The sequence below is a fragment of the Podarcis tiliguerta genome (assembly GCF_965153285.1).
Source record: "Podarcis tiliguerta genome assembly, chromosome: 2".
Lineage (NCBI taxonomy): Eukaryota > Metazoa > Chordata > Lepidosauria > Squamata > Lacertidae > Podarcis > Podarcis tiliguerta.
This window is the reverse complement of record NC_139535.1, coordinates 86006865-86027036: the sequence shown is the minus strand read 5'-3', so window position 1 is coordinate 86027036 and position 20172 is coordinate 86006865. Positions and strand designations below refer to the sequence as shown.

Genomic DNA, 20172 nt, shown 5'->3' with positions numbered 1-20172 from the left:
GGGGCAGGGGGAGAGACGCTCAAGCATCTCTGCAAAATAAGTTACTATCTTTCTCACCATCCTATTTTTGTTGCATCTTTTGGTCCATTTGCAAAAGAACCTTTAGAAGCTGGGAGAGCAGTTGGGCAAAAGCGTAGTTCCCAGCTAAAGCTTACACAAAATATACCTTTTGGCTCCGAAGACAACAATAATCCTTCTGACATTTTCCATTTGAAACATTTATTTTTGGGAAATACATATTAAACACTATTATTTATACAAAACAGAACTAAATTTGTCATAATGCATACAATCCTCAAAAAGGCCATTTTTTAATAGATTTGGATGATTTATTTTTTTGGTTTCATTCGGTAAAACCTCCCCCCGCCCCGAAGTACAATATAAAAGGAGAAAGCCATTTTTGTCTTGCTTTCGCTGGCTGAGATATTGGCAAACAAGATACAATGCATTTTAATTTTTATGTTGCTGAAGTGCATCTAAAAAAACCAAGAGACATTCTCTATTACCCTTTTCATAGTCTTAAACACTTGAAATATATATATTTTTAGTTAATACAATTTTTATTTTGCTAAAATATAGCAAGTCAGCAAGTAAAAAAAATAATTTTCCTCAGCTTAACACAGCTCAGTAAAGAGTCCTCCGTCTATTCATTTTTACGTTTGGGAGGCACAACACAAAAAGTTAACATGGCAGGCTTAGATTTAACTTGCAACACAAAAACAACAACGTATGAGTGCCTCTGAGCAAAGAATATGTGCAGATGCATCCATTGAGGGCAAAACAAGTGAACTAAATGCCTGACAGAGTTTTTGAGTCATAAAGGAAAGCACTTGTCAGGGAACACTGTGGAAGCAGCAAGTAAGCTCATGGGAAGTCTTGGTTAGAGTCAGTTTGTAGGCTTGCATCCTAAGGACATTCAAGACAAAGTGGCCACTGGCTGAGATCCCTGTGTGCTGTGTGTTAAAGTGTGAAGCATTCCCCTTAGGCATGCTGAGAGTGGGCTACATCAGTGCCAGTGAGAGCAAGATGAAAACTTATCATTTGCCTTTTCTGAAAGCCAGGAATCAGCATGCCCGTTCTGTTCTTTGCAGCTCCACAAGAGGGCAGCATGGCTCAGAGCTTTCCACTTTGGAAAAGGAGCTGTGATGAGAGTCTTCTGCACATGGCACAAGAGGAGGTGATTCTATAGAGCTGGCTACTTAAGATTTGCTGTCTGAGGAAGAGAAAGCTGTGACTGCTGGTTCTCTTGGCTAGATTTCCATAACTGTGAACATGGCCTCTGCCCCTCCAAATCGGGTAAGTGTTTAGCAAGCAGTTCTTTCCCCCTTTCTCTGTAAAGAGATGTTTCCTCTGACAAACCCAGAAGTTGCACAAATGAACCAACTTCTGGGTTTGTCAGAGTTTAGTCGCCTGACCACTAGAGTTAAGACTGACTAAAGTATTCGAATGAAATCAATGTTAAAAAGAACCCTTTGAGCAACTGGCACAACTCTGATTCAATATTAAAATGTGGCATGGAAAGTAGGCATAGGACCTCAAGTATTCGGACCAGCTGATGGGGCAAATAGCTTCCACATGGTCCCTACCTCACAACCGCCCTCAAGCACAGAGATCATCTGGAAAAGTGTATCGTGTAAATTGACAATCTTAGATTAAGCTGTGTGCTTAACCAAGGGCCAAGCATTACTGCAGAATGCATGCAAGATCCCGGGGCTCAGCATTTAGTACAGAGCAGGGGGTGGAGAACCTGTGGCTCTGCAGATGTTGTTGCTTGGCCATTGCTCAGGGATGATGGGAGCTGGGGTTTGAGCAACAGCATCTTCAGGGTTACAGGTTCCCTATCCCTTTTTGCATGCATGGCACATCTATATGTGCAGACCTAAGGAATTTTAGCCACAGATAGTTAGAAAAGTTATACACACACAAAGCTGCACAATGAGAAACAGCCAGGAAGACACACACCCCATAGCCTCTCTAACATTTTAAATAATGGTTAAAACAAGAGCTCGAAGGATTGAACTCTATTCAGCTGAGATTAAAGGGACAGGGGGATTGGGGAGGAGAGGAATGTCCTAAGAATCAAGGTGACTTACATTTGATCCCATAGTAGACCACCTCCTTTTCTCCAGTGAGCAAGCTGGCTCCCTATTATTGCTGGCTTTTTTAAAAAGGAAAGGGAATATAGATCAGACATGCAGGGAGTAAGATGTGCATAGTGCTGGGTGGAATTGTGCCTTCTGCTAATACTCCATTCACTCTACCCTCACGTTAAAAAACTTTTATCTAGGTCATGAAAATCTTCACTTGAAATGGGTGGAGATAAGATACAAAAGAGAGAGGAACACAAACACACGTACAGACACACTAAAAACAAACACACAATGCTTTCCCCCTTCCCACTCTGGTTTACAGAACAGTAAACCTTTGGCACTAGGAAATCAAGTGGCTCAAGAGGAAGATTACCATAGACTTAAACCACTGAAACAAAGAAGGCAGACAGAAACACCTCTCTTTTCTCTCTCACTTTCATATTGGGGGGGGGGGGGGGAGAGATGCTTTGGTGGCATGTCTGACCCAGCATCTATCAGTGCCTCACCAGGCCTGTATCAACCAAGTTGCTAATGAAAGCTTCCTCATCCAGATCAACCTCACCTGGTCAGGATTGCAACTTTTGTTGCTTTAACTGGAGGTGAAACTGCATGGATGGGATATGGAATGTGCGGCACCTTCTTCTCTCTTTCACGCAGCCCAGTGCCCCATAACTTAATAGCTTCAACTCATGGCACAACACAAGGTATCACATTCAACTTCAACACTAGGGCAGCTGTCTATGAAACTTACAGTTCACCTCCCAATTGACCAAAGGGGACAGGGGAGGGGGGGGTCAGTCTGTGCTTTCTAACAAGGTCCATCTCAGCCTTAGTAGGAGCTCCCCCAGTGTTTCAAGAAAGGGACACTCACCTATCACAGTAAAGGACCTATCTATGGCAAGGAGGCCACAACTAAAGTAAATCATCAAACCAATGCATATCCTGTTGAGGTTCCCTCTCAACCTCATCCCCTCCCTAGGGATCAGTAACTACAGCCTACACAGAAGAACAGAATAGATGTTTCACATCACAGACACTAGAAAAGAGAAAGACACTACATTTATTACAGAAAAGTACTGTTATTTGGTCAGTTAATGTCAGCAGCTTGGGTACTGTTGGCGGAGAGGGGAAAACAACAGTGGCATAGAGTTTATATGGGGTTTTTCTTGGGTTTTGTTTTTTTTTTTTTTTTTTAACGAAAAGAAAAGTGTGGGGCAGGAGGGGGAGAGGAAGAGAGCAGGCTGGGTCCTTGCTTAGGCATGGAGTGTTACATTTCATTGGCCACCAACTCCTCTTTGTCAGCTACGCCATTGGAGAGCATATTCTGGCCTTCATTCAAGCGTTTGACTCTGTAGGCTTCAAAATGGATGCTGCTGGTAATGTCCTTGATGTTTTGCATGTGTGTCCTACGGGAAGGAGGAGAGAGGATTAAAAAGAGATCTTTCTGATGTTGGAAATAAAATCAACAACAGCTTGACACAGGAATGCAACGGAGAAGGGCTGTAAAAGCAGTGCCTTGCAGATGCAAAATCTGAGATGCTGTTCTTGACGTCTTCAGTAGCTTTGGCAGACCCCCGCCTGAAACTCTGCTGCTAGTTAGAATGGACAGCACTGGGGTAGATTGACCCAGACAGTCTCCCTTTGTCAGATTCCTATAACAGGACAGCTGAGTGCTGCCATGGGAAGTAAGTATAGTAGACCAGGATACCTTAATAGCCGCCTGAGCCCTCATATCCCAACTGGTTCACTGAGATCATCCCTGCTAGTTGCCTCCTAGGTTACAGAGGGACAACTGGCCTCAACCAGGAGTTGGGCACATGGTATTGCTGGAACACTTTTCCAACAGAGATTTGGCATGCAGACTCGCTTTTTTCAGGCATCCATTGATGACCTTTATGCTGACAAGCTTTTACAGCTGTTTAGGTGGGGTTTTTTTTTATTAGCCAGTCACTTTAATGCTTACCTATATTGTTTTTATGGGAGTTTTATGTTTAAACGTTGTATAAACTGCCCTGATATTTTATGATATGGTGGTGCAAAAATACTTTTATTTACAAATAAATAAATGACTTACTAGCAGCAGTACCAGCTGTGGGGTGGTAGCATCCAGGATGCATTGGCAATGCTACTTCAGATAAATAGATATTACACACATGTGCATCTGTGGAAATACTTGTGTGTGTGTGTGTGTGTATGTATATATATATATACACACACACACACACACACAAAACAAAGTTGTACATACTCTACTCTTAAATCGCAGAAACAAAATTAAGGAATCTTGAATTAACACCCCCCCACCTCTTTCTCCCTTGAAACTGTTACCAACCTGATCAAGAGATCCCGCAAGTATGCGAACTCACAATGCGTTGTATTCTCAACTGTAAAAGAAGGATACAATACTTGATATGAGCACAAAATCAATACACACTAGACTTCAGATTCACAAACCACATCAATACCCAAAGAACTTGCAAGTGTCTGGAGCATAGTTTAAATTCTCAATAGTAGCCCTTGAAGATCTAGCATAGGTTAGAACAGGGCTAGCTGTGCCCTCTAGATGTTGTTGGGCTCCCAGCTCTCATTAGCCCCTGCCAGCATGGCCAAAGGTCAGGGGTTATGGGAGTTGGGTGTCTAACAACATCTGGAAGACAACCGGTTCCTCACCCCCTGGGTTTGAGGAACAGGACAAGTTCTTCACAGTGTCTAAACAGCGTTGCCTTGGGACTCTCTCTTTACAGAGTGTGTGTAGAGTGTCCCCACTCTCAATCATTTATATATCGGCAACAAGGCAAGTGTCATGAGTTCAAGAAGACCCTGCTTTGTGATGGCCTCACTGATTCCATGAGTTACCAAGGATTGGCCACAGGGGGGAACCAGAAGGCTTAAAATGAAGGCCTTTCTTTTCAGAGAAATCCTGCTTTGAGAAAAATGTTTCTAACCAAGGAGCCAAAGAATCACAAATCAGAGAAACCCACAGAAATAAAAAGGTGGCAACAAAACAAGTGTAGCTTGTGCCGCTAGATGTACAAAAGGAGTAACACAGGGGAGGGGAATCATTTGATGTTGCAGTTGACATGGTAGAGGCAATTTTGAGGGAACACACAAACATTTCCAGTAGGAAATCACACGTTTCTCAAACTGTGGTGATCTATGAGCGCCATTCAGACACCCCATGAAAAGCTTGTGGAGTAGTCAAGAGTAGCTGTAGTAACTGAAGTATATGAGATACTCTTGCATATTCCAAAAGGTACCTGAGTATCTGTAACTGACTCTGCCCATGTTTAATAATCTACAGGGTCTGGGGCAAAGCAGGCTCACAAGGCTCTGGACTTGTGGTTTTCATCATACGGTGCACTTGCGCAGTTTACTAATTCCCCACCCAAATCTAACAGTTAAAGGGGCTTTTCTCAGCAGCCTGGCCTAAGGTCCATGACTTTCATTTCATTTCAAATATTTAAGAGTAAAGCTCTCTCAAAGTGGCTTCCATAATAAACAAATATCTCCTGCCTGCCAAATATACTCTCCCAGATTTCAGTTGTATTAAGATCCTATATTTAGCATGAATTAAATCCTTAGTATTTATATGGCATCATCAGTACACAGGGTTGGTCCAAGAGGTTTACAGCCTAAAATTCAACACAGGGGCACCACAAAGGAAAAATAGAGAGAAGCAGAAGCAGGGATAAAATAGGGAGGCAATGTGTGCTTATTTAATTTGCATGCACTTAGTCTTAGTTACAGGGGAGGCCACAGTCACGAGGCAGTAGAGCTGTGCACCAGATTTGGCCAACGCCCAAGCCACAGATTGCTGTGAGGCAGGTTTGATGGCCCTTGGCTGTCAGGGGTAGAGTATCAGGCAGGAAGAAAAGGCAGGTAGGGCAGGAAAACTGTAGGAAAAGGCTGAGACCTACCCTACCAGCGGCTGCGTCTTTGCAGGCGCCCTGATGACTTTGCAGGATCAATGCCTCTGCCCTGCTGAATAGAGACATCAATCCTATGGGGGTGCAGCCACTGCTTTGGAAGCAGCTTTTCTGCACCAACCCTGAGCGGTGCCATTCGCTACTTCTTCATGAGCAGAGCAACTTCACTTGCATGAAGAGAAGCCACTTGCAAAGGAGCAAGACTGCACAGGATCAAATAGTCCCACTTGCCAGCTTGCAAGTGGTGGGAGGAACCAGTGCTGCAGGGTGCTGGCTCTTGCTCCTCCACAAGCAGTTTGTTTCCCTCATGTGCAGGGAAGCTGCTCACAAAGGAGCAGCATTGTGTGGGATCAGATGTTCCAGCTTGCCAGCTGGCAAGCAAGAGCATCTGATCTCGTGCAGTCCTCATCTTGACCATACTTTTAAATCCTATTTTAACTTTTTTATTTTAAAAACAAACAAACCCTGAGTCCTGCTCCCTCAAATTTCTTAGGGAATGGATCCTGAAAAAGTTAGGTGTCCCCAGGGGCCTCCAAGGTGGATAGGACTGTCATAGATTGTCCCTGGGGCAGATCAGCAGGGCTCTGTACAGCCCTACTGATGGCCAGTGGGGGGGGGTGCTGTTGCAGCCCAGGAGACTGGAGGGGCCTCTAAGGTGTTTCTTTGGCAGTCTTAACAGTTTAAAGATGACTAGGAAGCAAGAGACAGGAGAAAGAGCTCTTACCTTCAATTGTGCCCCACTTCGTTTTCCTTCCCAGAATTCGCCTTCCATTTATCTGGTATTCCTGGTCACTGCCCACCACAGCAAACGGAATCATTTCCTACAGTTAAATTGCAAAGTGTCAGAAATTGGGGCTCATGAAATCCAACCCTTCTTCATTAAGTCGGAAATGTGTTACCGTATTTTTCGCCCCATAGGACGCACCTTTTCCCCTCCAAAAATGAAGGGGAAATGTGTGTGCGTCCTATGGGGCGAATGCAGGCTTTCGCTGAAGCCTGGAGAGCGAGAGGCATCGGTGCGCACTGACACCTCTTGCTCTCCACGCTTCAGGAGGTCCCGCCGAGCACGCGAGGCTTGGGGCGGCAGCTTGCCGCCCGAAGCACAGAGAGCCCTCCGGAGGACTCCCCGTGCTTCGGGCGAGTGTCCACAAGCCTTGCGCGCCCGACAGGAGGTCCCGCCGAGTGCGCGAGGCTTGGGGTGGCAGCTTGCCTCCCGAAGCACGGGGAGCCCTCCGGAGGACTCCCCGTGCTTCGGACTAGTGTCCGTAAGCCTTGCGCGCCTGGCGGGAGGTCCCGCCGGGTGCGCGAGGCTTGGGGCGGCAGCCGCAGCTGGGGGGGGGATTTTTTTTTTTATTCATTCCCCCCCCCAAAAAAAACCGAGGTGCGTCCTATGGGCCGGTGCGCCCTATAGGACGAAAAATACGGTAATTCCTGTTACCCCACCACCACTATCACCACCACATACTCCTTTATTTCAGAGAGTTCCAACATCCACTTTAGCTCTTCTGAGCCTGTGAAACAGGTTAAGAGGGTCACCCAGCCAAACTAGGCAAGCCTCTCCTGGACACCGGCTCATGAGAGATGAGCGATTTTGAGAATTTCACAGGCAAAACTGACTTTTCACTTAAGTATTCTTTTCCTTGACAAATGACCATTGAGAAGGATGCTTTAGGCTCTGTTTGCCTTCGAGCAAATGCTAAACAAGTCAAGGCATGACCCGCTCACTTACTCTAAATTTCTCATTTATTAGTCGGTCTTCAGAGTCCTCATCAAACTGTTTCTGTGGGTAGACATCAATGCCATTGGCAAGGAGATCTGCTGTGATCTGTGGGGAAAACAATGCAGGGAACAGAAGAAGCCTGTGGTTAGTCAGAAATGCTAATAAAATACCTTTATTGAAAAAGCTATCATAAGAATGTAAATACACCATTGCTGGATCAGGCCACTGGCCCACCTAGTCTAGCACCCCAATCTCACAGTGGATGCCCAGATGCCCATAGGAAGCCAGGAAGATGGACCTGAGCCCACTTTACAGCATCTGGTATTCAGAGGCACACTGCTCCAACAGTGGAGTCCTCAAACTGGAGCAGATGGGAATTGCAGTATGTGGCCATGTTCTTCATCAAGCCAACTGATGCCATGGTTTGAGGCCCATGATGTAGAAACCTTACCAACGGTAAGGGTGCCTGAGTTCTGATCAGCATCTGGGAAAAGACTTGGGAAACTGATGGACAGCGCCTTGGGTTCCAAGGAAGGGTTCCTTCCTTATCGTAAATAAACAACAACAACAACAACTAGATAGTTGACTAGATAAATTGGCTTTTCCCAACCTGTGCCCTTCCAACTCCAAGCCCCACTGGCCATGCTGACATGGACTTGTGGGAGTTTGGAGTCCAACAGCATCTGCAGAGCCTCAAGCTCTCCAGTCCCTGTTCTGTATGAAAAGCAGAGTCCAGGATCTTGCATATACCCTGCAGTGTACAGCTCTTGGTTAAATGACACTAGGTTGGAGAAGGTGGAGATACAGTATTAAATACTAAGTGCAGTGCAGTTCTAAGGAGCATTAAAGTTTGAGGGTGACATTTTTGGTACATCTCCTTGATCCATGCTGCTTAATGCAGCTTCACAAACTGATGTTTTACTGCTGCTCTTGCTCCAAGGGCAACAATGGTTGGAAATTGACCCATGCCCTCAATTTCCTACTACAGTCGTACCTTGGAACTCGAACAGAATCCGTTCCAGAGGTCTGTTCAACTTCCAAAACATTTGGAAACCAAAGCTTCTAAATATTGTTTGAAAACTGGAACACTCTCTTCCGGATTTCGATCATTTGGGAGCCGATTTGTTTTGGAGCCAAGATACGACTGTACAAGGAGAAATCCAGCAGTTAATTTCCAGTTACTGGGTCAAAAGGTAGCAGTGGAAGATAGAACGATAAGTAGCCAGAGCAGGGTGAGAGGAGCATATACACCTCTTAAGTTATTATTCACATGGCTGGGCATATGTTGCAGAGTTAGGTGGAAAAAGCAGGGGGTTGATGGTACATTTCTGTAGCCATTTGGACAGCAGGCCTGGACTGTCTTTAAAATCCAGGAGAAAGATTGGCAGAAGGAAAAAGAATCAGAATGGGAAATTGAATTTATTCCTTCTCCACACAGAGAGAGGCCAAGCCAAGAGAAATACGTGCAATGGCTTGGAGATCAATGAAGGCCTTTCCTCTCACCATGCAAGATTGCTCTGAGCTGCAGCCCGAGGAATGTGCTGGGCTCCTAGCCAGCGACTGGGATTCAGAGACCTGCACAGGGGAAGCTGCAGGAGAGGACAAGAGATCCTCAGAAAGGTCAGAGAAGAAGGCACCATCCCTCTTACCCTTTGCTTGAAGTAGTCCCTCTCCTCTAGCGTTAATGTGTCTGCTTTGGCGATGACAGGCACAATGTTGACCACTTTGCTCAGGCGCCTCATGAATTCAATGTCCAGCGGCCGGAGGCTAAAAGCAAGATGAAAGGACTTCTTAAAACAAAAAGGAGACGAAGATGCTGAGACATATGACATTCCACTTCCCTTCCCAACTGACAGTAGGCCTTTCTAGAAGCACTGAAATGCCACAAAGAAGCAATTCGCTCTGTGTGATACTCAGGAGGCCAACAGCTGATCTAGGGTGTGAAGTGGAGGTGGGTGAAGGCTCTGGTCCTTCTGCCCCACCAGCCAGGTATCCTCTTGCCTCTAACATGACTACGTTCTCAATAGGACAACAGTAACCAAATGGGGGCTGGAACCACTATTTGGTTACTGTAAGTTGATCACTTAGGCTGCTGGTTATCAAGCAGGCCTTCATGACCAGGTGTGCCAGACAGTGCCTGTCTGTGAGGCGTACATCACAGGGTGGTTTTCCTGGAAGCATTTGTGGCAATTGCCACCAACAGATATATGACAATTGCAACAGACAAAGAGCAAGTGATAGCAAACGACACCTGAACACATTTAAACATTTTAGACATAGACATTGTTGCTAGATGGACTAGTTGTCCCAGACCAGGACTATATTGAGGACAAAGGGTTAAAGCCCCGCCCCATCCCAATTGGACCCCTCACACCAGCTGTTTACTTTTTTGAAAAAGAAGTGTGTTTTCGCTAATTTGGCCCTAAGTCTCAAGACAGATTACATTTCTCTCCACCTTATATGCAGCTATAAATCCTGCTAGTGTATGCATGATGGATGCTTCTTGGCATGACAGGTTCAAGTCATTCTCTCAGCCCAGCCTACTCTGCAGGGTTACTAAGAGGAAAAAACAGGGTTAACCCCTTTGTATGCCACTGAGTGGCAAGAGGCAAGAATAAATGTGATGGACAAACAAACTGTGAGCATTATGGGTTAGGAATTTGCTACATGCCATATTCATTTGCAGAAAAATATGGAGGTGGATTGTCGGGTGGAGTAGCTTTAATCATTGCTACATGGGACAAATATGTTGTTTTCTTTGTCTTATGTGCACCCACACCACAGGCACATCTGTCACTTATGATTGACCATACATTGCATAAGAGCTTTTGGGGGCGCGGGGTGATCTATGGGAGTGGTAATCCAAACAGGAAAAATCAACATGTGTGAAGCACCCTCACTGTGCAGGAATCAGCAGAAACAGAAGGCCCAAGAATTTCAGCTCCTAGAAGCCTTCCTAATTAGGGATTGTTTTTGCCAACGAACACAATGCCAAATGCTTAGCAGACCAAAAGTGCACGCACACACACACCACCAGCTTTCCAAAATATCTTGGCTGGGTCTGCCTGTTTACAGGGAGTAGCCATTTCATACCAATGACCCACAAAAAGAAAGTGTGCTTTGTTTTTTGCATTAATCCTGAAAGCAAGTTAAGCAGCTTCACGGCTCCACAGCACTATTACTCTGCTCTGCACTCAGCAGGGTAGTCAGGACCAAATTAAACCTGAGTTTGCATCAACACCAGTCTAGCTGGGCAAAGGCTCAAATCCTGGCCGCAAGGGCTAAGCTGCTTTCTCTACTAGTCCTACCAGTTTGCCTCCTGGCTTGGGGGTGTGTGCAGATATATTCCCCTGCCCTCCTCCAGAAAAAAAAGAGGAACATGAGAATTTTGATAGGATTTTTATTTTTATCTTTTTGGCCTGCAAGGTTTCTGCACGTGGCCTGGCACACTTTGCCAAGGGAGGTAAAAGCCGCTAGCAGAAGAACAGAGCCTGTTAGAATGAAGAGCTCAAGGAGATGATGACAGTACTGAGCATCTTCTACATGCACACACACGCACACACACGGATGACAAGCAGAGAAGCCAGAGAATTGTGAGAGCCTGGAAAGAGTAGAGTTGGGCAGGTGAGTATGAAGGTCCCAGTGTCAGCCTGCCACATGAGGCAAGTGTGGGATACCAGAGAGGAGGCTGCTTGCTGAGGAGATGCACCCAATTTAGAAACCTTGGCCCATTTAAAATGAGCCTTAGGTACCTGAAAGGATTCTGCTGGTTGTTTCATCACAGGATTTTGTATTTTATGCTAAATGTCACAGTGCACCCTGAGTATTCCGAGGGTGAAAGGTGGGTTATAAATCTTCTAAATAAGTACTGCTAGTATTTGTTTCTAACCTCATCACCATGATGAAAAAGACTCACAATGCACCCTTTTATTTATGCATGTTATGTAGCAGGAAAACTCAGGGGATGTGTGAGTGTGAACACAGAAGGTAGAACAGTAGAGTGTTCTGCAGGGTTGGGCAGGGTCTACCAAAGCTATTATCTTCCAAGCAGGTGGTACTGCCATCAGAAGAAAAGGTGAGAGATGCCACTTGTCCAGGCCACTCTCTCATAAAAAGGATGCAGAAGCAGCTAAGTTGTTAACTATGAGTGGGATTCACACAACAAACCCCATAAGCAGAAGCCCTGTGCAAGGGCTTTGACTTAACACACTGGGGGCTTTCCCCTCTCTTTTCTCTTTGCATGCCCCCCAATTGCCTTGAGAGGTCAGGAAAACCCACAGAATAGTGCACAGGGGATCACTTCATCAAGCAAGCTGACACACATGTGTCAGCTTGCTTGATGAAGGAACAGTCCACACATCATGGCATTGAATTCTCCCTATTGTGACTGTATTCAGCATGACTTAGTCCTGTATTTAAAAGGTATGTGCAGGTGCACCACAGTGACACGGGATGTTCTAGTTAAGATGGTCACTTGCTCTTTTATGACCTACTAAAACCACTTAAATTTTGCACTTTTATTCAGCATCTTTTAGTCAAGATGCTGAATATGTTTTTTATATAATTATAATGCTATAATGCTTTTAATGGTTTTTAGTGATGATACAATTTGTGCAGATGGATTCACAGTCAGTGTCACACCAGACTAGATACTCAGCTCTGACTCACAGCTTTGGTTTTCATTTATCCCTTTGCTCTGAAGCAGGCAGTGTCTGAAAACATGTCGCACCATCCACCAAAAGGCACAACACAAGCTGTCCTCCAGACATAGAATCAAGCCCTTTACCACATAGTGAAGTTATGAGCACAGAGGATGACAAGAAGTTCCTGTATATCATGGTACTGTTTCACAAATCAGCATCCACATCAGGAAATCACAGAGTCAACTCAGCCTCTACAGTCTGATGTGAAGCTTGTAACACAAACACACGGTGGCTTAGTTTGGATGACACACTTAAGTCAGCAGATGGTTAGGTTCTCTAACCATCAAACAGTTTATAAATTTTGTTAAATAAATAAAAACCTGATCTGGCTTGTGGGCAAGTTTTCCATATTTCCCCTACCCAAGATTTGTTCTTTGTTGAAGCTCATAGTTAACAATGAGCCCCAGTACAAATGGCACACTAAGCCAAAGCATGGCTTAACTATGTGCCCAGAGAGGAGCAAAACAGCTGCAAACTCCCCTCTAGGAGCTTGTGCATTTGCATAGTCCTAGTAAACCAGAGTTTGGCTTTGTGAGCTGTGCAAAGCAAGAGAAGAGGGAGAGAGAGAGAAAGAAAGAAAGAAATACAGAGTACTGGAGCAAGCATCAGTAGAGCTGCAGAGTTAAGAAGGTGTCCTGATTCACAACCGCTTGGATTTTCCAGATGTCAAAACAGAGCCTGATGGTGAATTTATAAGGTGGGGAGTGTTTGCAATGTTACTACCTTGGCCACTCCTTCCCTCCACTCCAGTATAAAATAACTCAGCCCTTTAAAAATGAGTTTTACTGTCCTGTTGGAAAAAAAGGCTAGGGAACATCAGACTGGTCTCAAGTCTTGCTCATTCAGAATGGCCCGTCCTGATATATATGAAACACAGATGCACAGCTCAGCTACAAGAGGACGGGGAAGTCATCAGATGATTTGCACAAAAGTTCTACTTTAGAACAAGCTAAAAATGAGAAGCTTTCACAAATGCTGGTAGACGGTTTTGAGATAGGGGCAGGCAATCCGTCAAACTAGGGCTGTAATGAGATGGGACAATAGCTCTGGCTTACAGACTGGAGCAAGGGATTCAAAAGGCTCGTAAAAGCCACTCTGAGCTTTCCCAGTTCTCGCCTGTCTCAGTATATGATAAATATTTATGACTATTGCAAAAAAGAAAAGAAAAAAGAAAAATAGACTTCAGCTGAATTGAATTTAATCCAAATTCCATCATCCCAGAAAGCAGTGCTCAGTGCAAGCTGGCCTCATGTCTCAAAGGCACTGAGGTTTGATGTATAATATGCTAATACAGGCAGCGTGTGAAAAATGCATGCTTTGCAGAGAGATGGTGCCAAAACCCACGGGTGGCTTAATTAGAACAGGGAGAAACCAAAGACGTATTTTGAGCTTATTGGCATGTTTGGGGGCTTTTGTGTATCTGGAAGCCTGCATGCCTACCATCCACATCACCTCTCTCCCTGCAGTGGTTTCCTGACTGGGGAAGACCCATGAAAATCTCTCCTACTTCATGGACACCATCATGAATCACATGATATTTCCATGATATTGCTCAGATATTTCCATGCTTCTCTCCACAACTCTGAGGCTATAAGCTTTTAGTTTTTGAAGTGTGAGATCCAGTGGAGTCTGCATATGGTGTTGGGTTCTGGATTATGCAGCATAACCACGGCCATGTGTCTCTTAATTAGAATAAATGCACTTCTCACACTCCAAACTAAAGGAATATGGCAAGCGGCCCAATCATCATTAGGTGTCTGCCCAGAAAAACTTCACAGATTAGTGAGCAACCCCTGTGCAGGAGCATCTATGACATTTACCAACCAAGAACAACCTGACAGCAAATAGAACTGTGGAGCAACTGGATCCTCTGTCATTAACAGGGTAAGTTAAGTATGCATTTCATAGACTCTCAGAGTTGGAAGGAACTGCGAGGGTCATCTAGTCCAACCCCCTGCAGTGTAGGAATCTTTTACCCCACATGGGGCTTGAACTCACAACCCTGAGATTAAGAGTCTCATGCTCTACTGACTGAGCTATTCCAGCTATAGATTTTGCATATGGTGTGCATCAATTGGAGACCCATCCCTGGTACAGGTGGAGAGGAGCAAGCTTCTAATTCCCTCAATTATGAAAATATTTGGGGAGATTTCACAACATGGCAGACGTGGATAGGCTGGCAGCAAAATACACACATGCAAGCAACACACATCTCTGTATGACTAAAAAGTAACAGAAGCAGCCTTAGGTCTCTTGAGGAAAGGGTGGGAGGGAAGCAGGATTGTAAAGAATGAAGACCTATCTACAGGCAAGCTGAGTCTTCCACCTACCAGCGCGTGCACACACGCACACACACACACACACACCCTTCTGAACCCACAGGAATATAGAATTATATTGGGTATCAAGCAGACTGTGCCAAACTAGTATTCCATGATAATGAAGCAGGCAGGTTAGAGAGTTTGGATTTGATATCCTGCTTTATCACTACCCAAAGGAGTCTCAAAGTGGTTAAAATTCTCCTTTCCCCCACAACAAACACTCTGTGAGGTGAGTGGGGCTGAGAGGCTTCAAAGAAGTGTGACTGGCCCAAGGTCACCCAACAGCTGCATGTGGAGGAGCGGAGACGCGAACCCGGTTCCCCAGATTACGAATCTACCGCTCTTAACCACTACACCACACTGGTTAAGGGAAAGTGAGATGTATTATCATTCCCATTGGAAAGCCTTGTTACAACTAGTTTCAGTCACCAAACTGCAGCCACTGAAGTGGGTTGATACGCCATGCTAAAGAAGTTCTAGTGCACTGAGAACTATCAGGAGATCCAGAGTTCTCTATGTGATTTCTTACTGTCCCTCACTAAGGTTTTTCTTCTGCTCCTCACCCCCACCCCCCACTCATAACCTGCCAGCTAGGCTGCAACTCAAGTTCATTCAGAAACACATTCTCACCCATCCCTAGGTCTGTGTCCTCAACTCAAAACACAACGATAAAAAACCCACACAATGATATAAAAAACCCAAGACATCCATTTTGACATTGGTGAAGAAAACCAACAGCCCAAGAACAAGCCGTTTGTGGCCGCTGCCAAGGGAACACCTAGTTCTAACCTCCAGCAGGGGTATCACACTACTTGTAGCCAAAAGCAATTTCAGGGACATGAAAGCCAGTGATGGGGTGTCTCATAGCTTCAAAACCATTTCCTATATTGGAAACACATGTTCCTGGGAGAAGGGGAATACATGAGGCAGACTTCTAGGCACCGATTACCATGCAAGCAGCAGGGCGAGAGGAAAGCTGCGGGGCGCCATTAGATGGGCAGTCTAATGTTTCAGTGGCTACATACGTGGGAAAGAGAAATGTAGATTTACACACTGACTCCCAGTGAAGGTGTGTGAGTGTGTGGAGCAGGTCCTTTACATGCTGGGAATCAGCACCTATCGCAGAGCCCTAACAGAAAAGGGGTGTGAGCACAAGGGTGTCTCAAAATAGTGCTAACAGGGTTTTAAGGCCTGTTTGAAGCCAGGGACTGACTATTGCCAGCATTTGCCATGTTCCAGATAAGAATATTTATTCACATTAAGACTCAGGACCAACTGGTGGGATTTGGTCTTCATTCATGATCTCTTATCTATTTTTTATCCTGCCCTTCCTTCCTCTAAAGGTTAGTGTTTGCCAGGTTTTATGGCAGAGCTTTCCAAACTTTTCATGTTGGTGACACACGTTTTAGACATGCACCATTTCATGACACAGTAATTCAGTTTTACAAGCAAACTGGAGGTTAAACTAAATCCCTTCCAGCCCTGGGAGGAGCGCGGGGAGCATTCAGCTGACACACCTACACACTAACATATCGTGACACGGAGTTTGGAAAGCTCTGGTTGATGGTGTACCCCCTCTTTCCCCCCTATGAAGTAGGTTACCTTGAGAAACAGGTGAGCGAGGATTTGAACCTGACTCTCAAAACAGCCCAATATTCTAACCGTCACACCCTATGAATGTTCCGACTCATGAGCTGCAAAAGGAACCCCTGTTTGAGAAAGTTCAGCATAAAGAAAAAGGTACTAAGAAACCAATGTCAAGGAGACCCCCCCCAAAAAAGGGGGGGACTTGTCAGTAGCAGACAAGTAAGTATCTAGAATCTGGGGCATGAGGTTTATTTGCTCTGCTCCTCTTGGAGACAGAGAGGTGGTGCAGTCCAAAAGGAGGATACGTACGAGTGACCGGTGGCTGGGATGAAGTATATACAGCAGTGGACTCTGGTATCTGGTATCCGCTTCTTCCGGTTAATATTAAGCTCTTCCTGGAGGTACTTCTCATATTGATCATTGATGAACTTCATAATGGGTTGCCAACTGTGCAAGGGGAAAATGCCATGTGTGAAATAAAAGAAACTATGTCTGTGCACGATTATTCAGACTACACACACATACAATCTTTCCATGCTGCTAAATGCACTTAGATGGAAACAAGTATCAATGAAATCATGTGAGGACTGAAATGGGGAAGGGGTTAGTGTAGGGACCTGACCAAATCCATATACTTTAAATAGAATCTTCTACATGCTCTGGGTGAAATCCATGGTCACCCTGGAGCAGGAGTTATATGTATGTGTTCCAGGTTCCCCATGACTTGGAGAGCTCTTGAGCCCACTTTCTGAATATCAGAGCTCAGAAGAAAATACGTAAGAACTGGAAGGCGGCTGAAGCATCTCCCACCACATAACAGCCTATGTCTTTTTGTCAAGACAGAAATCCATGGAATGATCAGTGTTGGCATTTGAAGAGTTGTAAGAAGAAAAAAGCAAATCTAAAACCTGATCAGAAATAGACTTTGACAGAAACAAGAACCATTCAGCCTCTCAAGAGAAGCTATCTTTTCCACTGTAAAATAATAGTTTCAAAATCCACAAACTTTTCCCAATCCTGGGAAAAGATACACAACCAAGTAGTTACTATTTTATTTTCATTCCCTTCTCTGAACATTCCTAATATTCAACTAACCCTGTGCACTAGCAGAGATCCGTGCAAAGGCTCCTGCTAGTGCAAGAGGGCTTTCTTCCCTCCTCCTCCTCCTCCTATGCCTCCCCCAGAACAAGGTGCAAGGGGAGGGGAGATTATTCTGTCCAGCAAGCAGAAAAGCTTGCACTGACAGGGTGATCAGAAGACGCTGGATTCCTCCCATTATATTTGCCCTTTTCACCCCTGCAGCCAAGGCTTTCGCCAAACATGTATAACTTCGACTCCTTGTTTTAATGTTTCTTACTTTGTACTTACTAATATTGAATGTCATCTGTTACTACTTTGCACACAATTAAGAAGTCTGGAATTCTTAGCGGTCTCCTTTGGATCTGCTATCCCAAATAACATGAGATCACTGGCAAACATGCCAACTTCCATCATCGTACGGCAGGTTTCCTAGTGAGGCACATTCCCTCCCTAGCCTTTTCTCACAGATTGCCTTCAGTGGATCAGCAGGCAGTTAGACAGCCTATCTTTGGTTCAGACGCAGCACAGCTGTTCCCTGGGTTTGCATGCACAATTTCCTCGTCGCTTCCTATGCATGGCAGTGCATTCTGCATTAGGGCCTTTGTTCTGCAGCAGCACATAAACAACATTGTGTGTTCTTAGGGGGGCATCTCTCCCTGTGATCTTCTGCTCCCTTTGCTCTGCTCTGTTTGCTTACAGAATTGTGGTTTAGGGATGAGATCTGAAGCTGATTTGCATTAGCTGCATTTGGGAAGGTTTAACCATTTTGACTTTTGAAAGTTGACACCATTTGACACTCCACATCACTTACAAAGTAGTTAAAAATGTGATTATGCATTCTTTCAACTATACTTCCCCTACCCATATAAGCCACACAGAGCACAGATATGACCCTAGTTTAGCGATGCATCAGGGCATCACAGGAATAAATCTATCACAGCTGTCCCTTGAGAAACTTAATTAGGAAGATGATCCTCAGGAGTAGGCACTTGCAAAGTTCCAAGCCTGTACAGCTTTGTCTTAGCATATTTGCTAGTTATGAGAACCCTCTAGAGAATCCTGGAAGAATTTCTCCCTCACCAGTTCTGCCTCCGTAAAATGGGGAAAAGCTGAGTAATCTAACTCTCTTCCCAAATGGGAAGAACATCTCCTTCGGAAGCAACCAGTGAAGATAAAATCTTTTCTCTCTAACATCAAGATACCACCACTATTTTTACCAAGATTGAATTATTCCTTCCATATACTTCATAGTCCAGAAACACAATCAGCCCAATAGGATAACTTTTTTGCACCAGTCAACTAAAACCCAAGGCAGACCTTGTTAAAGTGATGCTGCATAGAGTCCACACAAACATGCACCCCCCCCACTACCTTAACTGCCAGCTTAATGCAGTCTACTGAAAAGCCTCCCACCCACCCCTTATCCTCCCTTCCAGCCTCTCCATGAGCAGTGGCCTGGAGAGTTTCTTGTTTGATAGCTACTCACCAATTCTCATTGTTGATGTGGTCTCCAAATCCAGGGGTGTCAATGACAGTGAGTTTCATACGAACACCCTTTTCTTCAATATCTGAAACAGAATGCAAAGAAGGTAGGCAAGAAAATATCATCCTAGGATGAATGCAATTGGTGGGGGGGGGGGGATCCCTTCAGATACACATTGACATCAGAGCTGAAAAGGGTCACAGAACTTACAGATGTTTCAGAAATTTTATACCCTAGTGAGCCAGTTGAACAGTCCCCTTGGCCCTGCTTCCCTGCCTCTTGACTGGCTGTTCTTCAACATCCCCATCTCCCCCCAAAGCAACCCCATGATCTCTTGGAAAGGCTCACCATGTGTGATTGACTTGATTTCAATCGTCTTGGGAATGCGCTCTTCAGGACTTGGCTGCACAGATTTGCGACTGATTTTGGATTTGAAGAGGGTGTTGATTAGAGTAGATTTTCCCAGGCCACTCTGACCTGAAAGGCAACAGGAGGCACAAATATCAGAAAACCCTTCTGTTTCACTATTTACATCACCCCCACAGTACAAATTCAAACTGTGTTCATTGAGACACACACACAGAGAGAGAGAGAGAGAGAGAGAGAGAGAGAGAGAGAGAGAGAGAATGAGAACCATGCCTCAGCTATTGGCTGCAGCAAATCTAATCATGTTGATTTTGCCCTCTTTGGCTGAGAAAGATCAGCTGCTCCCACAATAAAAGGCTTTTGGGAATATGTTATGTTTGATGCTGTGTACAAAACAAACCATCTGAATTTCAACTGGATCTGCAAATTAGCTTGCTAAACAACTCCCTTCTTTTAATTTTCCCCAGCATGCACAAAAGAAGCTAAAATTTATGAAGAAACAAAAATTGAGTCACCTTTCATTCAGCCAATAGAAATCAAAATAAAAAATACATTTGTTCATAACATGTTTGATTTCCGCCCTTCACTTTTCCTGCAAATTTGGTTTCTTTCTTTTAATTGCTGTAGTTTACAAAGCTAAAATTTGGCCCGGGCCCATTTTCTGTCAAGCTCAGAATACGTTCTGTAGAGGTTCTTGTGAACCACTTCAAGTTGGCTTTCTCCCAGTAGCAGGTTTCCCGCCAGCTAAGTGAAAGAGGTCTGCTTCAATGAGATTTCCTTTCAATTATTGCTTTCCAACTGATACCCAGCATTCCCTGGTTCCTGGTGTCCAACCTTGGCTACACCCCCACCCCCACCCTGAGAAAAAAGCATGCTGACAGCTCCATCTTGCTTTT

The 20172-nt window shown here is 44.8% G+C and overlaps 1 protein-coding gene and 1 long non-coding RNA gene across 10 annotated transcripts in view; one reads left to right on the top strand and one right to left on the bottom strand.

Annotated features, from left to right (window-relative positions):
- Nucleotides 1-202: 202 nt before the first annotated feature.
- SEPTIN9 (septin 9) overlaps nt 203-20172 on the bottom strand; it is a 207953-nt gene continuing 187983 nt past the window's right edge. For all 8 annotated transcript variants that reach the window (XM_083428472.1, XM_083428475.1, XM_083428474.1 and 5 more), the window contains 8 exons: nt 19259-19387; nt 18914-18995; nt 16657-16794; nt 9386-9503; nt 7746-7841; nt 6741-6837; nt 4423-4474; nt 203-3496 (listed from right to left, as the gene is read on the bottom strand). In XM_083428472.1, the coding sequence (XP_083284598.1) occupies nt 3358-3496; nt 4423-4474; nt 6741-6837; nt 7746-7841; nt 9386-9503; nt 16657-16794; nt 18914-18995; nt 19259-19387 (851 nt within the window). In that variant the 3' untranslated portion in view covers nt 203-3357. The remainder of the gene's footprint in view (nt 3497-4422; nt 4475-6740; nt 6838-7745; nt 7842-9385; nt 9504-16656; nt 16795-18913; nt 18996-19258; nt 19388-20172) is intronic.
- On the top strand, nt 8852-16527 carry LOC310672021. Of its 2 annotated transcripts, none has more exons than XR_014508347.1 (2): nt 8852-9356; nt 11163-16527. It is a non-coding gene; the product is annotated as an uncharacterized lncRNA (long non-coding RNA). The 2 variants fall into 2 exon arrangements; XR_014508348.1 differs by lacking the exon at nt 8852-9356 and adding an exon at nt 9500-9591.